This window comes from Lepus europaeus, chromosome 1 (assembly GCF_033115175.1).
Source record: "Lepus europaeus isolate LE1 chromosome 1, mLepTim1.pri, whole genome shotgun sequence".
Taxonomy (NCBI): domain Eukaryota; kingdom Metazoa; phylum Chordata; class Mammalia; order Lagomorpha; family Leporidae; genus Lepus; species Lepus europaeus.
In genome coordinates, this window is record NC_084827.1 from 14,111,279 (window position 1) to 14,127,598 (window position 16,320).

The 16,320-nt window shown below is 48.1% G+C and overlaps 1 protein-coding gene across 6 annotated transcripts in view; it reads right to left on the bottom strand.

Moving 5' to 3' along the window:
• CALD1 (caldesmon 1) overlaps positions 1 to 16,320 on the bottom strand; it is a 193,789-nt gene that overhangs the window by 65,491 nt on the left and 111,978 nt on the right. Inside the window, exon 1 of one of the 6 annotated variants that reach the window (XM_062198239.1) lies at positions 14,007 to 14,188. The exons of the other annotated variants lie outside the window; for them this stretch is intronic. Within the exon in view, the coding sequence (XP_062054223.1) occupies positions 14,007 to 14,059 (53 nt within the window). The 5' untranslated portion in view covers positions 14,060 to 14,188. Of the gene's footprint in view, positions 1 to 14,006; positions 14,189 to 16,320 lie in introns of those variants that run through there. 6 annotated transcript variants of the gene reach the window in all.

Sequence of the window (16,320 nt, forward strand, 5' to 3'; positions counted from 1 at the left end):
CCTCCACTACACTCCCGGGCCACAGCAGAGAGCTGGCCTGGAAGAGGAGCAACCGGGACAGAATTCGGCGCCCCAACCGGGACTAGAACCTGGGGTGCCGGCGCCGCAGGTGGAGGATTAGCCTAGTGAGCCACGGCGCTGGCCCAACTCTCTCCTTCTGCTTCCAAGGCTCCCTCCTCTGTGCCCTGCCCAGAGTCCCCGACTGTATCTTCTTCCCCTTCTCACACTGTACCGCCACTCGGAGCACGCTTTTTTGCTACGACACTGGTGCTTCCAAGTTGAAATGAGATGTCTCCCTGTTAAGATCTGTGTCAGCAGGGCTGCCCTGCTAATCCCAGCCCGTTTAGTGGCTAAGCTGTTTCTGGAGCCAACTCATGAACTCAGATCCACCCGAGCAATAACAAATTGCAACGTTTTACAAAAACACTTTCACCACATCCACGATATAACTTGATCTTCGTAATACTGGTAAGACGGGCGCTGTAATAATTGCTGTCACTGTTGAGGAAATGGGCTTAGGGAGGTTGGGGAGTGGAACCCGAGCCAGGACATGACTGCCTTTTGGGTTTTTCTAATGGTGCTCTCTTCTGTCTCCAAGCCATCATCGTATTATGGTGTTCTGCTCCAATAAGGAGCTCTGAAGGCTACCAAAGGGAATCCAAGTCCTCATGGTTCCCCAGGAACCTGGAAACAAAGGGTATCGGGGCCCCTGGGAAATGCCAGAGCCCCAGGAATCACCTACTCCTCCGAAGCTGTGCCACTTAACACGGAGGAACAAGCAACCCTGCTAAGTTTCACTCCTTGTTGGAGCTGCAGGTTTACCACTTTGAAGGCTGAAACCCACATAGCACAGCCATTGTCTATTTAGAAATAAACAGTGACACTGATGATTGAAATAAAAAGAACATGCAAGACCAGCCAACCTTGACCTTGAATGGATGAGCGAGCATGAACGAGGAGGAAGCTTATTTAATGGAGATTATTGCCAGGTACGCAATGCTTAAGGTGCCAGGCAGACGCGTCTCATCAGCTCCTTTCAGTAACTTTGGGTAGACACGGCTGCTCTTACTTTATAGTGTAGATGGGCAAACCTGGCACCACCGGCCCAGGCTTACACACAGCACAGAATTAGCTATCACCTGGCCAACCCCACGCCTGGTCTCTACAGCACGATGTAGCTCACTCCTTTCCACTCTGTGACCCTGACAGGGTGGGACTTAGGAGGTGAGACATGGGGAAGTTAAAGATTATCCAAAAGGCTTCTTTTCTTTTATTTGCATAGAAGAGTCATATGCTACGAATAATGAAACTAGAGGAGCTGCTAGTTTTATGCAAGTCCGGGTCTCCTTGCTGGGGGAAGAGGAACCTGAGTCACCTCCTTGTACTGCCTAGAGCAGTATTTATTCGCCTGGACTGGTTTAAGGAAAAGAATCATGGAGAAGCCAAGATCCTTCCTGGGTCCCTTCTCTCCATCCCTTCTCGCCCACTCCCCCAGGGGAGAAGCTTGCTCATCAAGCAGGATCTGATGTAACAGGACTGCTTGCGGCCGGCGCTGTGACGCAATGGATTAAAGCTCCAGCTTGCAGCGCTGACATCCCTTACGGACACAGGTTCGAGTCTCAGCTGCTCCACTTCTGATCCAGCTCTCTGCTACGGCCTGGGAAAGCAGTGGCAGATGGTCCAAGTCCCTGGGCTACTGCACCTGATTAGGAGACCCGGAGGAAGCTCTTGGCTCCTGGCTTCGAATCAGGTCAGCTCTGGCCATTAAACTCATCTGGGGAGTGAACCAGGGGAATGGAAGACCTCTTTCTCTCTCTCTCTCTCTCTCTTTCAAATAAATAGTTAATCTTAAAAAAAAAATATGACTGCTGCCAGATTCACCCACTCAGAGGCCAGAGGATGGAGTTTGGAAACACATACAGGGAATCACCTTTGCTAAATGTTACGCTGGGAGAGCAGGAGAGCCCCCAGGAGCCAGGCACAGTCAGAAGCCAGGAGCCAGCCACACCCACACCCAGGCAGGAAGGAGATGGGCAAATGAGTTCAACTTTCTGGCCTCATTTCCCTGCTTTGTAAAAGCATGTACCTTAGAGTCATGCTGTAGGGATTAAATGATCTCATATTTACAAAGTGCTTAGAACAGTCCTGGCATGCAGTAAGTGTGTGGGTACTTTAAAATGTCCATGGAAAACGAAAGTAAAAGATAAGGGTTTTTTTTTTTTTTTCTGGTGCTAAAAATGTTAAATCCATGCATATGAGGAGTCTCTCAAAAAGTGTGTGAAAAATGCATCATATGAAACATTATGCATGGATTTCAAAAATTTTTTGAACCATACTATGCACGTTTCCAGTTTTTTTTTTTTTAAAGATTTATTTGAAAGGCAGAGTTACAGAGAGAAGGAGAGGAAGAAGGGGGACAGGGGGAGAGAGGGAGAGAGAGAGAGAGAGAGAGAGAGAGAGAGAGAGAGAGAGAAAGAAAGAGAATGAATATTGGTTCACTCCCCAAATGGCTGCAACAGCCAGGTCTGGGCCAACTGAAGCCAGGAGCCTAGAACTCTATCCTGGTTTCCCACATGGGTGGCAGGGGTACAAGTATTTGGGCCATATTCTACTGCTTTACCCAGGTATGTTAGCAAGGAGCTGTAATCTTTTTTTTTTTTTTTAAAGATTTTTACTTATTTTGTTTGAAAGGCAGTGTTACAGAGGGAAGGAGGGAGGGAGGGAGAGAGGGGAGGGGGGGGGTCTTCCACCTGCTTGTTCACTCCCCAAATGGCCATAATGGCCAGAGCTGGGCTGATCTGAATCCAGGAGCTTCTTCCAGGTCTCCCATGCTCGTGCGGGGGCCCAAGCACTTGGGCCATCTTCTACTGCTTTCCCAGGCCATAGCGGAGAGCTGGATCAGAAGAGGAGCAGCCTGGTCTCAAACCAGCATCCACATGGGATGCAGGCACTGCAGGTGGTGCCTTTACCCACTACGCCACAGCCCCAGCCCTGGGAGCTGGAATCTTCAGTGCAGCGGCCAAGACTAGAACTGGCCCATATGTGGGTGCCAGTGTCTCAGGTGGCTTTTTAAATTCCATTTTCCATGAACTTTTCCAAGTACCCTTGTACTATATGAGCATTAACCTTGTGTGTGTCTAAGATTTTATTATTGCTATTATTATTGTCGTCATCATTGGCATCTGGGGAACAGATTCTGTGCCTGTGAGTCTCCAGGGCGTGCTGTAGTTTCTAAACAAGAAGGGGGGCAGGTGGGCGGACGGACTTCAAACTCAAGGATCTAATTCAAACTCCTTTTCATCAGCAGTATGAACACTAGGTAAGGCTGACAAAGAATAAACGTAGGAGAAAATTCTTGTTTCCTTTTATATTCTTTTGTTCCTCCTCTGTTATAATTTTTTTATATTTCCTTCTTTCTGATGGGGTGAGTGGGTTAGAGGGTAGAAGAGGAGAGTTGTGGCTAAAATTGCCCAATAAATGGAATGCCTTTCATCTCTCATTTTCTCTATCTCTGTCTTAATCCATGTCACTTCTCATTAAAATGTAAACAGAAACTTATCATCAGAGAGCTTTATCTTCTCATGCCAAAAAAGGCATGTGTCCCAGTGGAAGAGGATAATCCCTTTTCAGTTCTTCTCGGGGGCTGGCTTCATACCCATGCTTGGTGGGGAGTTGACAGATCAGAGCTCAACACAGAGAACCTGGTTGGGACCTTCGCTGGAATAGATTTAGCCAGGTTTTCCACCTGTCAGGGAAGGACCCAGCAGTCCCCAACACCCCAGTATCCTTCAGCTAGCTGGTATTTTAGATGTACACAATCATTTAATTTACTGCTTATGAATTAAAGTTTTTTTTGACAGGCAGAGTTAGACAGTGAGAGAGAGAGAGACAGAGAGAAAGGTCTTCCTTCTATTGGTTCACCCCCAAAATGGTCGTTAAGGCCGGCGCGCTGCACCGATCTGAAGCCAGGAGCCAGGTGCTTCCTCCTGGTCTCCCATGTGGGTGCAGGCACCCAAGCGCTTAGGCCATCCTCCACTGCCCTCCTGGGCCACAGCAGAGAGCTGGACTGGAAGAGGAGCAACCAGGACAGAATTCAGCACCCCAACCGGGACTAGAACCCAGGGTGCCGGCACCACAGGCAGAGGATTAGCCTAGTGAGCCGCAGTGCCGGCCAGACATTAAAGTTTTTTATAAATCTTCCAGTGCTTGTCATGCATTGAGTTGTATCCTCCAAAACTGATACGTTCAAGATCCAACCACCCAGGGCCTTCGAACAAGAAAACAGGACTTTTACCAAGGTAATCAACTTAAGATGAAGGCCTTAGGTTGAAGAAGAAGTGAAGTGGAAGTTCTAACCCAATATGGTTTGGCTCCTTATCAGAAGAGACACTGGGACACAGACACAGAGACACACACGCACAGGAAGCAGGCATAGGGAGAACGCCCTGGGAGGGCCAAGTCCGGAGCGATGCCTTCCCAAGCCGGGGGTTGCTGGCCACCACCAGCAGCTAGGAGACGGGCATGGACCAGCTTTCCCTCTCAGTTCTCACCATCCTGCCTGTTGCTGAGTCATTGGATTTTAAAGGTGTTTTTCTTGCTGGAGAACAGGTTTCCAGCAAAACTGAGAAGGTCTGGACATTGCCCACATACTCCCTGGCCACATGCCTGCATAGCCTCCCCCCTCTCCCATCACTCCCTCCCACCAGAGCAGTCCGTGCTCCATCACCACTGAGGAACCTACACTCAAAGTCCACACTGGGCTCACAGCAAGTGCTGTTTCTATGAGTTTGGACAAACGTGTAGTGACTTGCATCCATCACACAAGCATAGTGTCACACAGGGTACGGTCACAGCCTTAGAAAATCCTCCGTGCTCTGCCTAGACCTCCCTCCACCCCCAGCCCTTGGCAACCACAGGTATCTTTACTGTCTCCATAGTTTTGCCTTCTGCAGACCATCATATAGCTAGCATGATGTAGGCAGTCTTTCCAGCCTAGCTTCTCTCACTTGGCGGTTTGCATTGAAGTTTCCTCCATGCTTTTCATATGTTGGTGACTTGTTTCCTTTTAATGCTGAGTAACATTCCATTCTCAAGAAGCGCTACCATTTATTTTTCAACTCTCCATTGAAGGACACGGATCCATTCACCCGCTGAAGGACAATCTGTTCCGTTAAGCCACCTGGGATGTGGGGGTTTGATAAGGCAGCCTCAGGAAGGCAACCCGACTGCCAGGCTGCCTCTCTGCAGGGGAGCAGACTGTCCACACTCCCAGGGAGGCTGAAAGGAAAGATCCTGTCCAGGTGTAGGTCTGGGGAGCTTTAGCCCTATGATCAGGAAGTATTCACTTCTCAGAAAGCTAGCCAACACGAGAATACCATTTTTTGGCCCTGGAGTCGTGGTACAGCAGGTTAAGCGATCACCAGCAATGCCAGCATCCCATAGGAGCTCCAGTGTGAATTCCAGTTACTCTGCTTCTGATCCAGCTCCCTGCTAATGCACCTGGGAAAGCAGCAGAAGATGGTGCAGGTATTCGCATTCCTGCCACCCACGAGTAGAACTCAGACGAAGTTCCTAGCTTCTGCTTCAGCCTGGTCCAGCCCCAGACTTTGTGGCCCTTTGAGAGGTGAACCAGTGGGTGCAAGATCTCTCTCTCTCTCTGTGTCTCTCCCCCAAGCCCTTTCTCTGTAACTCTGCCTTTCAAATAACCAATTTTTTTTTAAAAAGATTATCATTTTTTCAAAAAAGTCTCTGCAGGGTACAAGAGGTTTGCCCAATTTGTGGAGCCTTAGCAAACTTTAGAATGTAGAGGCAATGGCTAGGCTTGTTGCTCTAATTCCATATGAAGTCTGCTACACAGGAAGTCTGTATACCTGTATCACAGATTGAATCGCACCCTCTTTGAAGTATGTTGAAACCTTAACTCCCAGTCCCTCAGGGTATGACCTTGTTTGGAAATACGGTCACTGCAGAGGTCATCAAGTTAGCATGAGCTCACTAGGAGAGGCCTGGCTCCAACACGACCGGAGCCCTTTGGACACAAACATGGACGCTGAGGGAAGATGGCGGAGGGTCGGGGAGAATGGTATGCGACAGTGTGCAAGCAGCGGGGTTGTGCCGCCACGAACCAGGGGACATCCGGGGCTACTAGGGGCTGGAGCAGGCGAGGAAGGCGCCTTCCCCTGCAGCTTTCGGGGGAAGCACAGCCTTGCTGACAGCTTCCTCTTAGACCTGCAGGCCCCAGCACTGTGGGACAGCAATGTCTCTGGTTCTGAGCCACGCAGTCTGTAGGACCTTGTTATGGCGGCCCCGGGGCATGGGTACAACTGGGCAAAGTCACTCATGCTTTTGTGGTTACCTAGCTTCCTTCGGAGCCACCTCCTCCGCAGCCAGTTCACACCAATCATTGCCACTCTTGCTCACCTCCTCCGGGCCGGCTCTGTGGCCCAGCAGGTTAACGCCCTGGCCTGAAGCACCGGCATCCCATATGGGCACTGGTTCTAGTCCTGGCTGCTCCACTTCCAATCTAGCTCTCTGCTGTGGCCTGGGAAAGCAGTAGAAGATGGCACAAGTCCTTGCGCCCCTGCACCCACGTGGGAGACTTGGAAGAAGCTCCTGGCTCCTGGCTTCTAATTGACGCAGCTCCAGCCGTTTGCGGCCAATTGGGGAGCGAACCAGCAGATGGAAGACCCCTCTCTCTCTCTCTCTGCTTCTCCTTCTCTCTGTGTAACTCTTTCAAATAAATAAATAAATCTTAAAAAAAAAAAAAAAAACCCACGTCCTCCGCTCCCAACGCCCACCTACACACACACCTCTGGAACACTTACTAAGCAACAGTGCCCGTGTTAACCACTCTACATGTGTTTTTCTCTTTTGTAGATAAAGAAACTGAGAAACGCAGACAGGAAGTAACTGGCTCCAGGGAGCACAGTTAATAAAATGATGGGACTAAAACCGGAATGCAAACGTATCTGGATTTCAAAGTCAATATTCTTGATTTGTACTCTCTTCACCTGTAAAGAATAGGTACACAAAAATTGGTAGTATTTGCTGGCAAATGAAACCCTGCTTCTTACTACTTCCTCTTTCACAATATATATGGTTTGGGCCAACTGGAGAAGTAATAATTCCATATTTTAACAACAAAGACCACTTACATCACAGTCCTCTTAGCCAATGTATCTCTGGACGGACTGTCATTTTAGATAGTAAAGGTATAAAAACAAGTAAAATCTTGTGATGAAGGGCTCTGATTCTCCAAAAAGTAGGATGTTTTAATGGATGTATATCGATCACAAACTGAATCCCACTGCCCTTTGTCCCGGCTTCAGTCACCCTGCTACTTGGGCTCTTTCCCTCTGGAGTCTTGGGAAGGGGAGGAGAGGAAACGCAACCCCACCGAAGCCCCGCTCTGGTGTACGCACTTTTGCGTAGGCAGTTTCCTTAAGTTTCACTAAACCTGCAAGGCAGGCAGTGGAGGTTTCTTACACAGATGGAAAAACTTAGGCACAGCGAAATTAAGTGACCTGCTCAGGGTCACGCACTTCGTAATGAGTGTGATCTAAACACAGATGTGGGAGCCGAGCTATCCGGCGCGAGTCCGTCATCCGTCAAGAATGTGCCCACTTGGGGCTGGGAGAGCTCACCCTGACAACAGGAGCATTGAGGCTCCGTGCCCAATCCCCAGCATGCCAGAGAGCACAGGTGAGCGGCTGGTTCTCGTTGAAAGCCGTCCCTTTAGCTCCAAAGGTCCAGTGTACCTGACCCCTCTGGTCTGACTCATTGAACGATGGAGCAAAGTCTTTTCCACTTCAATTCTTAGCCATCCTGGTATCATACACATTTATGAAAATATCTATGGAACCTTCTACTCTACAGATGCTACGAAATCAGCTTAAGTTAGGTGACAAAGACTTGCTGGTTCTTTATGCATTTTCTGTGTTTTTCTCTGAACACCATGTAGGGCAGTGAGGAGCTCTGGCTGATGGGGGGGGGGGGGTGGTTACTGAGCCAAAGTGGCAAGTTTATTTCATTTTTTGGTGAGTGAATATGGTCTTTTTCCTCTGTTACAGAGAGACAAAGAGATGGAAAGGAGATGTTTCTTGCAAGGATCAGCCAGAGAAAAGGCAGAGAAAAGAGACAGCCAGCCGATGTAGCAGGAGTGAACCTGCAAGATGCTGAGGGTGGGTACGCTGTCAAGAGGAGTTCAGCAGAACTCGAAAGAAGTTGTATTCAACCTCTGCGTGAGCTGAGCTTTAGAACAGTCAAAAGGAAAAGTGAAAGATCAAAAAGAAACATATCATATTTTATTTAGGAGTTTATTATTTTAAGCCATTCTTAATAAAATAGTCTCCCTTACTGGATAGTTTTGTTTAACATGAGTTGCTTTTAATAAAAAGTGATCCTAAAAGCAGTGGAAATTCATGTGTATAAATCTAGTGGGTTAGAGCAGATAGCATCAGACAAAGCATGCGCCTTCATAAATTCATTCATGACTTTAAAAATCCAACGACTGCCCAGAAAAAGTCTTTAAGAACAGAGAGGCCGAGATGACCTGGCCGAGCTTCTTAAACACAACCTGGGGTATACCGTCACAAGCAAGTGTCACTCGGAGATTTTCATTTATGAAGTTGCATCACATCATAGCCTGTTCAACATCCTTTCCCAGCCCTATTAAGAACATATGTTCTCTCCAAGTTGGTCCTCTGATATTAAATTTTAATTGGAAAATATAAGGTTTAAGCAATAACTTGCATTTGTTTTATAGTTAATATAATTACAATTTTTATTTATTTTTTATTATTTGAGAGAGGGACAGAGACAGACACCAAGCTTCCACATGCTGGTTCACTCTCTGGGCTGGTGCTGAGCCTAAGCCAGAAGCTGGGAACTCAATCCAGGTCTCTCACATGGGTGGCAGGAACCCAATTTCCTGGGCCATGGCTGCTGACTCCCAGGGGCTACATGAACAGGAAGCCAGAGTCAGGAGTCGGATCTGGGAATTAAACCCAGCTACTGCCATGTGGGATGAGGGGTCTAGCAGTTAAGATCCCTAGGGCTGAATGTCTGCCCCTGTGTTTAACATTCTCTGTGTAGTCTAATGGACATCACTCTACTGATGTCCTTGTTCACCCAGTGAGCTGCAGAGAGCAGGCATTCGCAGCTCCAGTTCACAGCTGAGTTGCAGTGAAGTTGGGTGAAGAAACCAGAGCTTCCGACTGCCACAAAAACCTTTTTCCTTTGACCTCCAGACCACCCTCCCAGCCTGCAGGCCGTGACGTTTCTGTGAAGGCAGCAGGGAGATAGAGGCACCAAGCTCATGTGATGTGTTCAGTGGTTTTCAAACGTTAGACTGTGCCCTGTGTGCAGCTTCTGAAATGGATGCAGTGGGTCACAACTGGCATTGGTAAATGAAATAGAATAGTAGAGACATTTGCCGAGGATGTCATAGATAGCAAGGATGAGCACTGGTTTGGGGAATCCTTGTCTCATATATAGGTTGTGTCTAGGTACAAGAGCACAAAGTCAAGTGTAGTGTTTCAGACAGTCACAGAAAAAAAAAGAAAAATGTACATATTGCTATAATGCTAATCATGGTGCAGCAATGTTCTGATTGTTGCTGTGGCCCTCGCTGGACCTGGAGTGTGTGTGTGTGTGTGTGTACACACGTGTGCTGTGGGTGGGTGTTGTTGGGGGAAGACTGAAGATAGATTTCTACAACAACCAGGAGGCCAGAAGACAAGACAATCTTTATTTTGCCTGGGCTTTGTCCTTTTTAATGTTCTTAGTGGCCATTACAACAAACTAGCAAGAGAAACTCTCAATGAATATTTCTTGAATGAATGAATGGAAAGGCCAGAGACAAGACAATCTTTATTTTGCCTGGGCTTTGTCCTTTTTAATGTTCTTAGTGGCCATTACAACAAACTAGCGAGAGAAACTCTCAATGAATATTTCTTGAATGAATGAGTGGAAATGGGTGAGGTGGACAGACTTTTGTTTTTAAGACTCCTCTTAAAAATGCAATTAGCCTTGGAAGTAAAGCCAGGCAGTGCCACATTTATGAAGAGCTTGCTTCCAAAACCTTCATTTGTAAATTGGTCTTGGAACAACAAGCAGCATCACACATGGTAGTTAGGATCTCAGGCCAGACGGCCCACAACCATCTTGGAAAATCTAGATATGGGCTGGCTATAGCCCAGTGGTTCCTTCGACATCAGCTACATGAAGCTACTAAATCTAGAGATGCTGGGAGCTGCTATGAAGAGCTGAAGCTACCTTTTTATGGAAAAATGCATCCTCACAGGTGCACTTGGGAATGCCAGGGGCAAATCAGCTTCCAGGGGACTGTGGAACTCTGTACCCTATGCACCATTCCTCTTGCTACTGTTAGATCTCCCTCTGCAAAGCTGTTTCTGATGGGCTGGGAAGGATGTGAGGGGCAGTATAAAGCAAGGGTTCATTCAATAGGACAAAGACTGGAGAGGGAAGGAAGAAACAGCCAAGTGAACAGCATCACCCTGTAGGGAAAGAAAGAGTCCCAGGTAGCCAGCAGGCAGCTCTCAGTGTGAATGTGGCCAGGGGGCCATTCATAGAGAAAACACATGCTCCTCCTTATTATTAAAGATTTAGAGGCCACCTGCAGACTCGCCATTGTGTGGGTCACTCAGCAATATCCTCTATAGAGTGCCCCATACATGCAAAGAACAACTCCCGACTTCTCTGTCCTTCCTCCTGATGTTTCATCCATCAACAGTGAGTAGAAATTTCACTCTTAAGAGGTCCTGAAATTTCAATCGCTTCAAATCAGTCTTTGAACCCAAAAGTGAGCAAAAAAATGCCACTTTGGTATACAAAGCATCAGTCACAAAATGTATGAGCCCTTTATTTTATAAGAGAAGTCCTTTGGGGGCCAGTGTGGTGCTGTAGCAGGTGAAGCCTCCACCCGTGACATCAGCATCTCCTATGGGCATTGGGTTGGGACCCGGCTGCTCCACTTCAGATCCAGCTCCCTGCTAATGAGCCTGGGAAAGCAGTGGAAGATGACCCAAGTGTTTGGGCCCTTGCACCCACATGGGAGACCTGGAAGAAACTCCTGGCTCCTGGCTTCTGCCTGGCCCAACCCTGGCTGTAGCAGCCATTTGGGGAGTGAACCAGCAGATGGAAGACCTCTCTCTCTCTCTCTCTCTCTCTGTGTGTGTGTAACTCTGCCTTCCAAATAAATAAAAAATAAATCTTAGAAAAAGATAGAAGTCCTCTCTAAGTGGATTATTGATTCCACGTGAACATAATTCTAGCAAATGGGTTTCCTGATAGTCTTGACTACAGCAGGTACGATGGGACCCCAGAGGCTGATGCATTAACAGCCATGAGAAGAGACAAAAACCTCAGTGAGAAGCCGAGGCCATCCATAGTAACTGGACCCATGTTTAGATGGGAGCCTCATCCTCTAAAGTATCACTGATTTATATCAAGATTATTATTGATTGGCTTGCTAAATGTGGATTTTAAAGAGGGGAAGGAGGCAGGTTTTTTTTTTCTTTCCATGTTTAGCATGCTGGAAAGTTAGAATATGACATTCCTGGGTCACACTGGCTAAACCAGGCTTTCATCTAGGCTTTCCAAATCTGAACACTTCTGTGTACCTTCGTTCTGTCGTTTCTGCAGGAGCTTGTGAAATTCTGCCGATTATTTATGAGTATTTATCTACAACATTTTCAATTTAGTTTCCTCAGAAAATAGTGGGATTAACGAAACCCTTTTTCCTATTTCCTTGATTCCATGGTTTTAACATTTATCTTCCCTTCCACATTTGTTATAAAATGTGACACAAGCAGAAAACTTCTAACTTGCATCCTCAGGATATGGAAAAGCACACTTCCTTATAAGAAACGCAACTCTCCCTAGACTAAAATATAAATATTTACAGGAAACTCCAAATCTTGACTCAACTAAGCTTCATTAGAACTTTGAGAAAATGATAAAAGCAGCAGTGAAAAGATTAAACGGCCAGGAACAGATTCTCTGCGTGATCTTCCTGGAGCAAATTCAATACAGGCTGAGGTCTGAAACGCTGAACAGCCCTTCACACCTGCTCCTGGAAATACCATGGCCCTTGTGTTGGTCTTGGCATTCAGGAATTTTAATGCACCTCATAAAAAAATCACTGCCTATCTTGCTCTGGAGGTGATGAAATGGAGATAAATTATCTGATGGAAATGAAAAGGAATTTAGGCTTCATTCTCTTGGCCACTTGCTTTAACGGTCAACCTAATACTTCTTGCTAAGCAAAGAGTGCGGATGCTTTGTGCATCGAAATCACTCAGATGAAAAGGGTCCTTAGAGGACCTGAGCTCGATTTATTCAATAATAATAGGACAGTTAAAGTGTTTTGAGCACCAGCACCATTTTGGATGCTGAAGCTCCAAGCATTCAAAATAGTTCCTGTCCTTGAGTGAATTCCACCACCTTAGAGAAAGGCAAGTAACAGAAGAAGGACAGAGATTACTGAAGGCAGGCTTTGGAGAACCTGGAATGTCTTATTAAGGCGGATGGGCTCTGTCCTCAAAGGTGGTGGGGGGCAGGATCAGAAAGGGGTCCGAGGTGGAGGCCAGGGACCACATAGGAGGCAGTCCCTCTGGCAACTCAGGAAGCAACACAGTGAGTGGAGAGGAGTGAGACGGCGTGGCGAACATAAGCGGATAGAACCACAGGGGTGAGGGAAAGGGAGAAACAGGCCCAGGTGTGGGAGCCCCAGCCTTCCGGGCGGCAGGGCTGGCCAGCCGTGTGACCGCCCCGAGCCCTTCACCTCCCAGGGTCCTCCGACTCCTCCGAGGAAAAGAAGGAATTCAACAAGAGCAGTGCTTTCTGAGCCATTGCATGGACAGCTGGGGCTCTAGGAAGTTCTGGTGGAGAGGGGCTTTGTGGGGGGGGGGGGAGGTAGAGGAGGGAGGTGGAGGTGTGCAATGGGCTGTGACTGAGGACCGCAGTGCGGAGGAGAAGTTCTGGATCCAAAGCTTTCTGTTTAACCAGAACCTCTTTACGCAATAGGGCTCCTTTGGAGACTAAACTGGATTTTGAAAAAGTTTGGGAAACGCACGGCTCCGCAGATAACCTCTGAAATCCCTGAGTGGCCACAGTTAGAAACACTGGTAATCCAAGAGATCTGCTCCTCTAATAGCCGCGGGTCTGGAGGACCCTGTAGAGCTCCCCTGTTTATTTGATTAACTGTTGCACAAACCCTGGAACAACCATTGTCATGCTGAATCAGTGCCAAGACTCTCAGAAATGGGAAAGACTTCCTCAAAGGCCATTTGGTCTTCTTGCTCTTACACGGTACCTCTTCCCAAGACCCAGGAAGGGTTTCAAGCCTCATACACGCCAGTGTGCAAACGGGCCTGCCTGGGAGTACAGAGCCATGGCTTCCCGCTGCCTGCTGTCTGATGTTGGGTAAGTCGAGTTCCCCTCTGGGTCTCCTGGACTGCAGGAGCAGCGCGTGTACCACATGATCCCAGAGAGGCCCCTCCTGGCTTTCCCAGCCCAGGACTCCATGATCCTAAAACCTCGGAGCCTGTTATCTGAACAGTTCCCTGGTCAATCGCAAATGCTCCCGGGCAGGTCCTGTCACCCACAGCCGGTCAGTGTCTGTTTACTTTAAGGATTGGGCAATGTGTGGTTTAAGCCGAAATTTCAGAGTCCGGATCAGGATCGGGATCGGGATCCCAAAAACTCTGGCTTAGGTATAAACCCCTGCGAACGAAATGCTCCATAAAATGGAAACGAGGGAAACCAGCAGAACTCCCACTACCACGAAGCTGAGACCCGAAATTTACAGACTCGGCTGCCTCCTGTCCCCTCCCACTCCCAGAATTTTTTCCTTTTTTTTTTTTTTTTTTTTTTTTTACAGCAATGTGTTTAAAAAAAAAAAAAAGAAAGAAAGAAAAGGAGGAGGAGGAGGAGGAAAGAAAGCGAGCGAGCAGAGAAACCCGGAGAGCCAAGGGAGAACTCACTGGGAGAGCGCGGCCAGGCTGCGTCTTCCCTGGGACCCGGCTCCAGAGAGCATGTCTGCGGCCAGGCTGGGGCGGCGAGCGGCGGGAGGCACCGGGGACCTGGTCGGGCAGTCAGGGCGTGGGCCCAGTCGGCGCAGGGGCCATGGTATCTACCGCGGAAACGCAGTGGGCAGGATGCTCCTGGGTCTTCCCTTTGTGTTAACACTTTGGTCTGTCCCTGTGACGAAAGTCTGGGCTTGTCCTTAGCCAAACCTACTCCTCCCCACCCCTTCCCCCGGCACAGGATCATCAGAGAGCTGATTGTTATTTTTTACTGTAATCTCCCTAATAGAAGCCCATCACGCTTCGCTTTGCAAGGGCTCACAGATTGCTTGGAGATTTCTAGAATGTTATGGCTGGGTAGTGGGGGCCAGGGTCCCCGTTTCCCGATGGAGACTTGGGATACTTTCCTGGGTGGAAGAAATAATTGTTCTAAGGTGGGGAGCTGGTCAAAGGATGCTCACGCCCCTGCCCACTCTGTTGGAAAGTAGTTGATCAGGGTATTATGTGCATAGACAACAGAATCCTGACAAGATCAACAGAAATCAGCCCACCGAAAGTTCATTCGGGTGCCTTGGTTCTGAGCTCTGTTCTCAATTAGCATTGCTGTAGGTGGCTTCCAAAGCAAACAGTCCCCACCGAGAAATCTAACCTGAGAAACTCCTCTTATCCCTTTTATCCAGGGAAAGATGCATGATATCAAAATGCAAACCAAATGCAAAGGGACGCAGAGAGGTGGCTCTGCTCAGGGATGGGTGGATGGTTCAGAGGGCTTGGGGCTCTCACTCCCGGGGAAATGAGGGCAGCTGGCCGCCAGGGAACATGTTGGAACAGCTGGGCCGTCTGCACCCACGACCCTGGGGTGGTGATGTCATCGGCCAAGCTTGGAAAGTGACCAAATCCCAGCCCCTGGGGAGGGGGTGGTGTTGATTCTATCTGGAGATGAGCTTGAGTTAGGAACGCATTTCCTCATTGCTCACAAGCAGTGAACAGATGCGTGCTGGGATACGGAGCTACGGATGGGACCGGCTTTCTGTCGAATGGGAAGAACAACTCAGGTCTGCGCAATGTAGGATTGAGATGATTCTTTCAGTAAATAGCAGGAGAAGCCATGGTTTTGCCCATGGAGAGCCCCCTCTCAGGGGCTGCACAGAGAAGGAAACTGACCACAGAACACGGAAATGACCCATCCCATGCGAGGAGCTGAACTGCAGCCGCTGCTCTTGTGCTGCCCTTAAAGAAGCTTAACTCGGCTGAACTGCTCTCTTCATCTCAACCCAGAACATTCTGGTTGTTCTCTTGCCTGAATACTCTGTTGCCATTGAAGTCACAGTTCGATGAAGCTTAAGGAACTTCAAAGTGAATTATCTCTATATAGCCCGATGTGTGTATACGCTTAAATATCCTCTCACTGTATAATCTTGCAATATATTTTGACTACTATGCATATGAGGATTTAAATACTCACTGACTTTATTGCTCCAAAGCTGAGATAGAAGGATGTCCTGAAACGTTCCTGCTTCCCTTTCTACCAAATTTTGCCCACTGCATTTTTTCCCTTCCATTAGTTAGAGAATTCAGTGGTATCCTGTGGTAGGCAGAGTAATATTTCCCCTAAAGATTTTCAAATCTTTTTTTTAAATTATTTTATTTATTTAAAAGTCAGAGTTACATAGAGAGAGAAGAAAAGGCAGAAGGGGGGGGGGTCTTCCATCCGATGGTTCACTCCCCAAATGACTGCAACGGCCAGAGCTGAGCTGATCCAAAGCCAGGAGCCAGGAGCTTCCTCCAGGTCTCCCATGTGGGTGCAGGGGCCCAAGGACTTGGGTCATCTGCTACTGCTTTCTCAGGCCATAGCAGAGAGCTGGTTCGGAAGAGGAGCAGCTGGTACTCGAACCGGCGCCCACACGGGATGTTGGAGCTGCAGGCTGGGGCTTTAACCCGCTGCGCTACAGTGCTAGCCCCAGATGTTCAAATCTTAATCTCTAGAACTCGATAACACAAGGGAACTTCAAAAAGCTCATAGGGAAATGGCATTAAAAGATAAGTTGATTTTGGTGCAAAAATGGAAATGCATGCACAATTTTTTCATAATGTACATTTCCACGAGCTTTCTGAAGACCCCTTGTCTGTCACCTTCCACAGCGAAAGTGACTTTTCAGACATGATGATACCGAAGGTGTGGGAACAAGGAACCAGGTGTGCCGAATCTAATCACACAACGGGAGAACCCTGCCTGCCTGAGGTCACAGCATACTGGAAGCAGAAGGGTCAG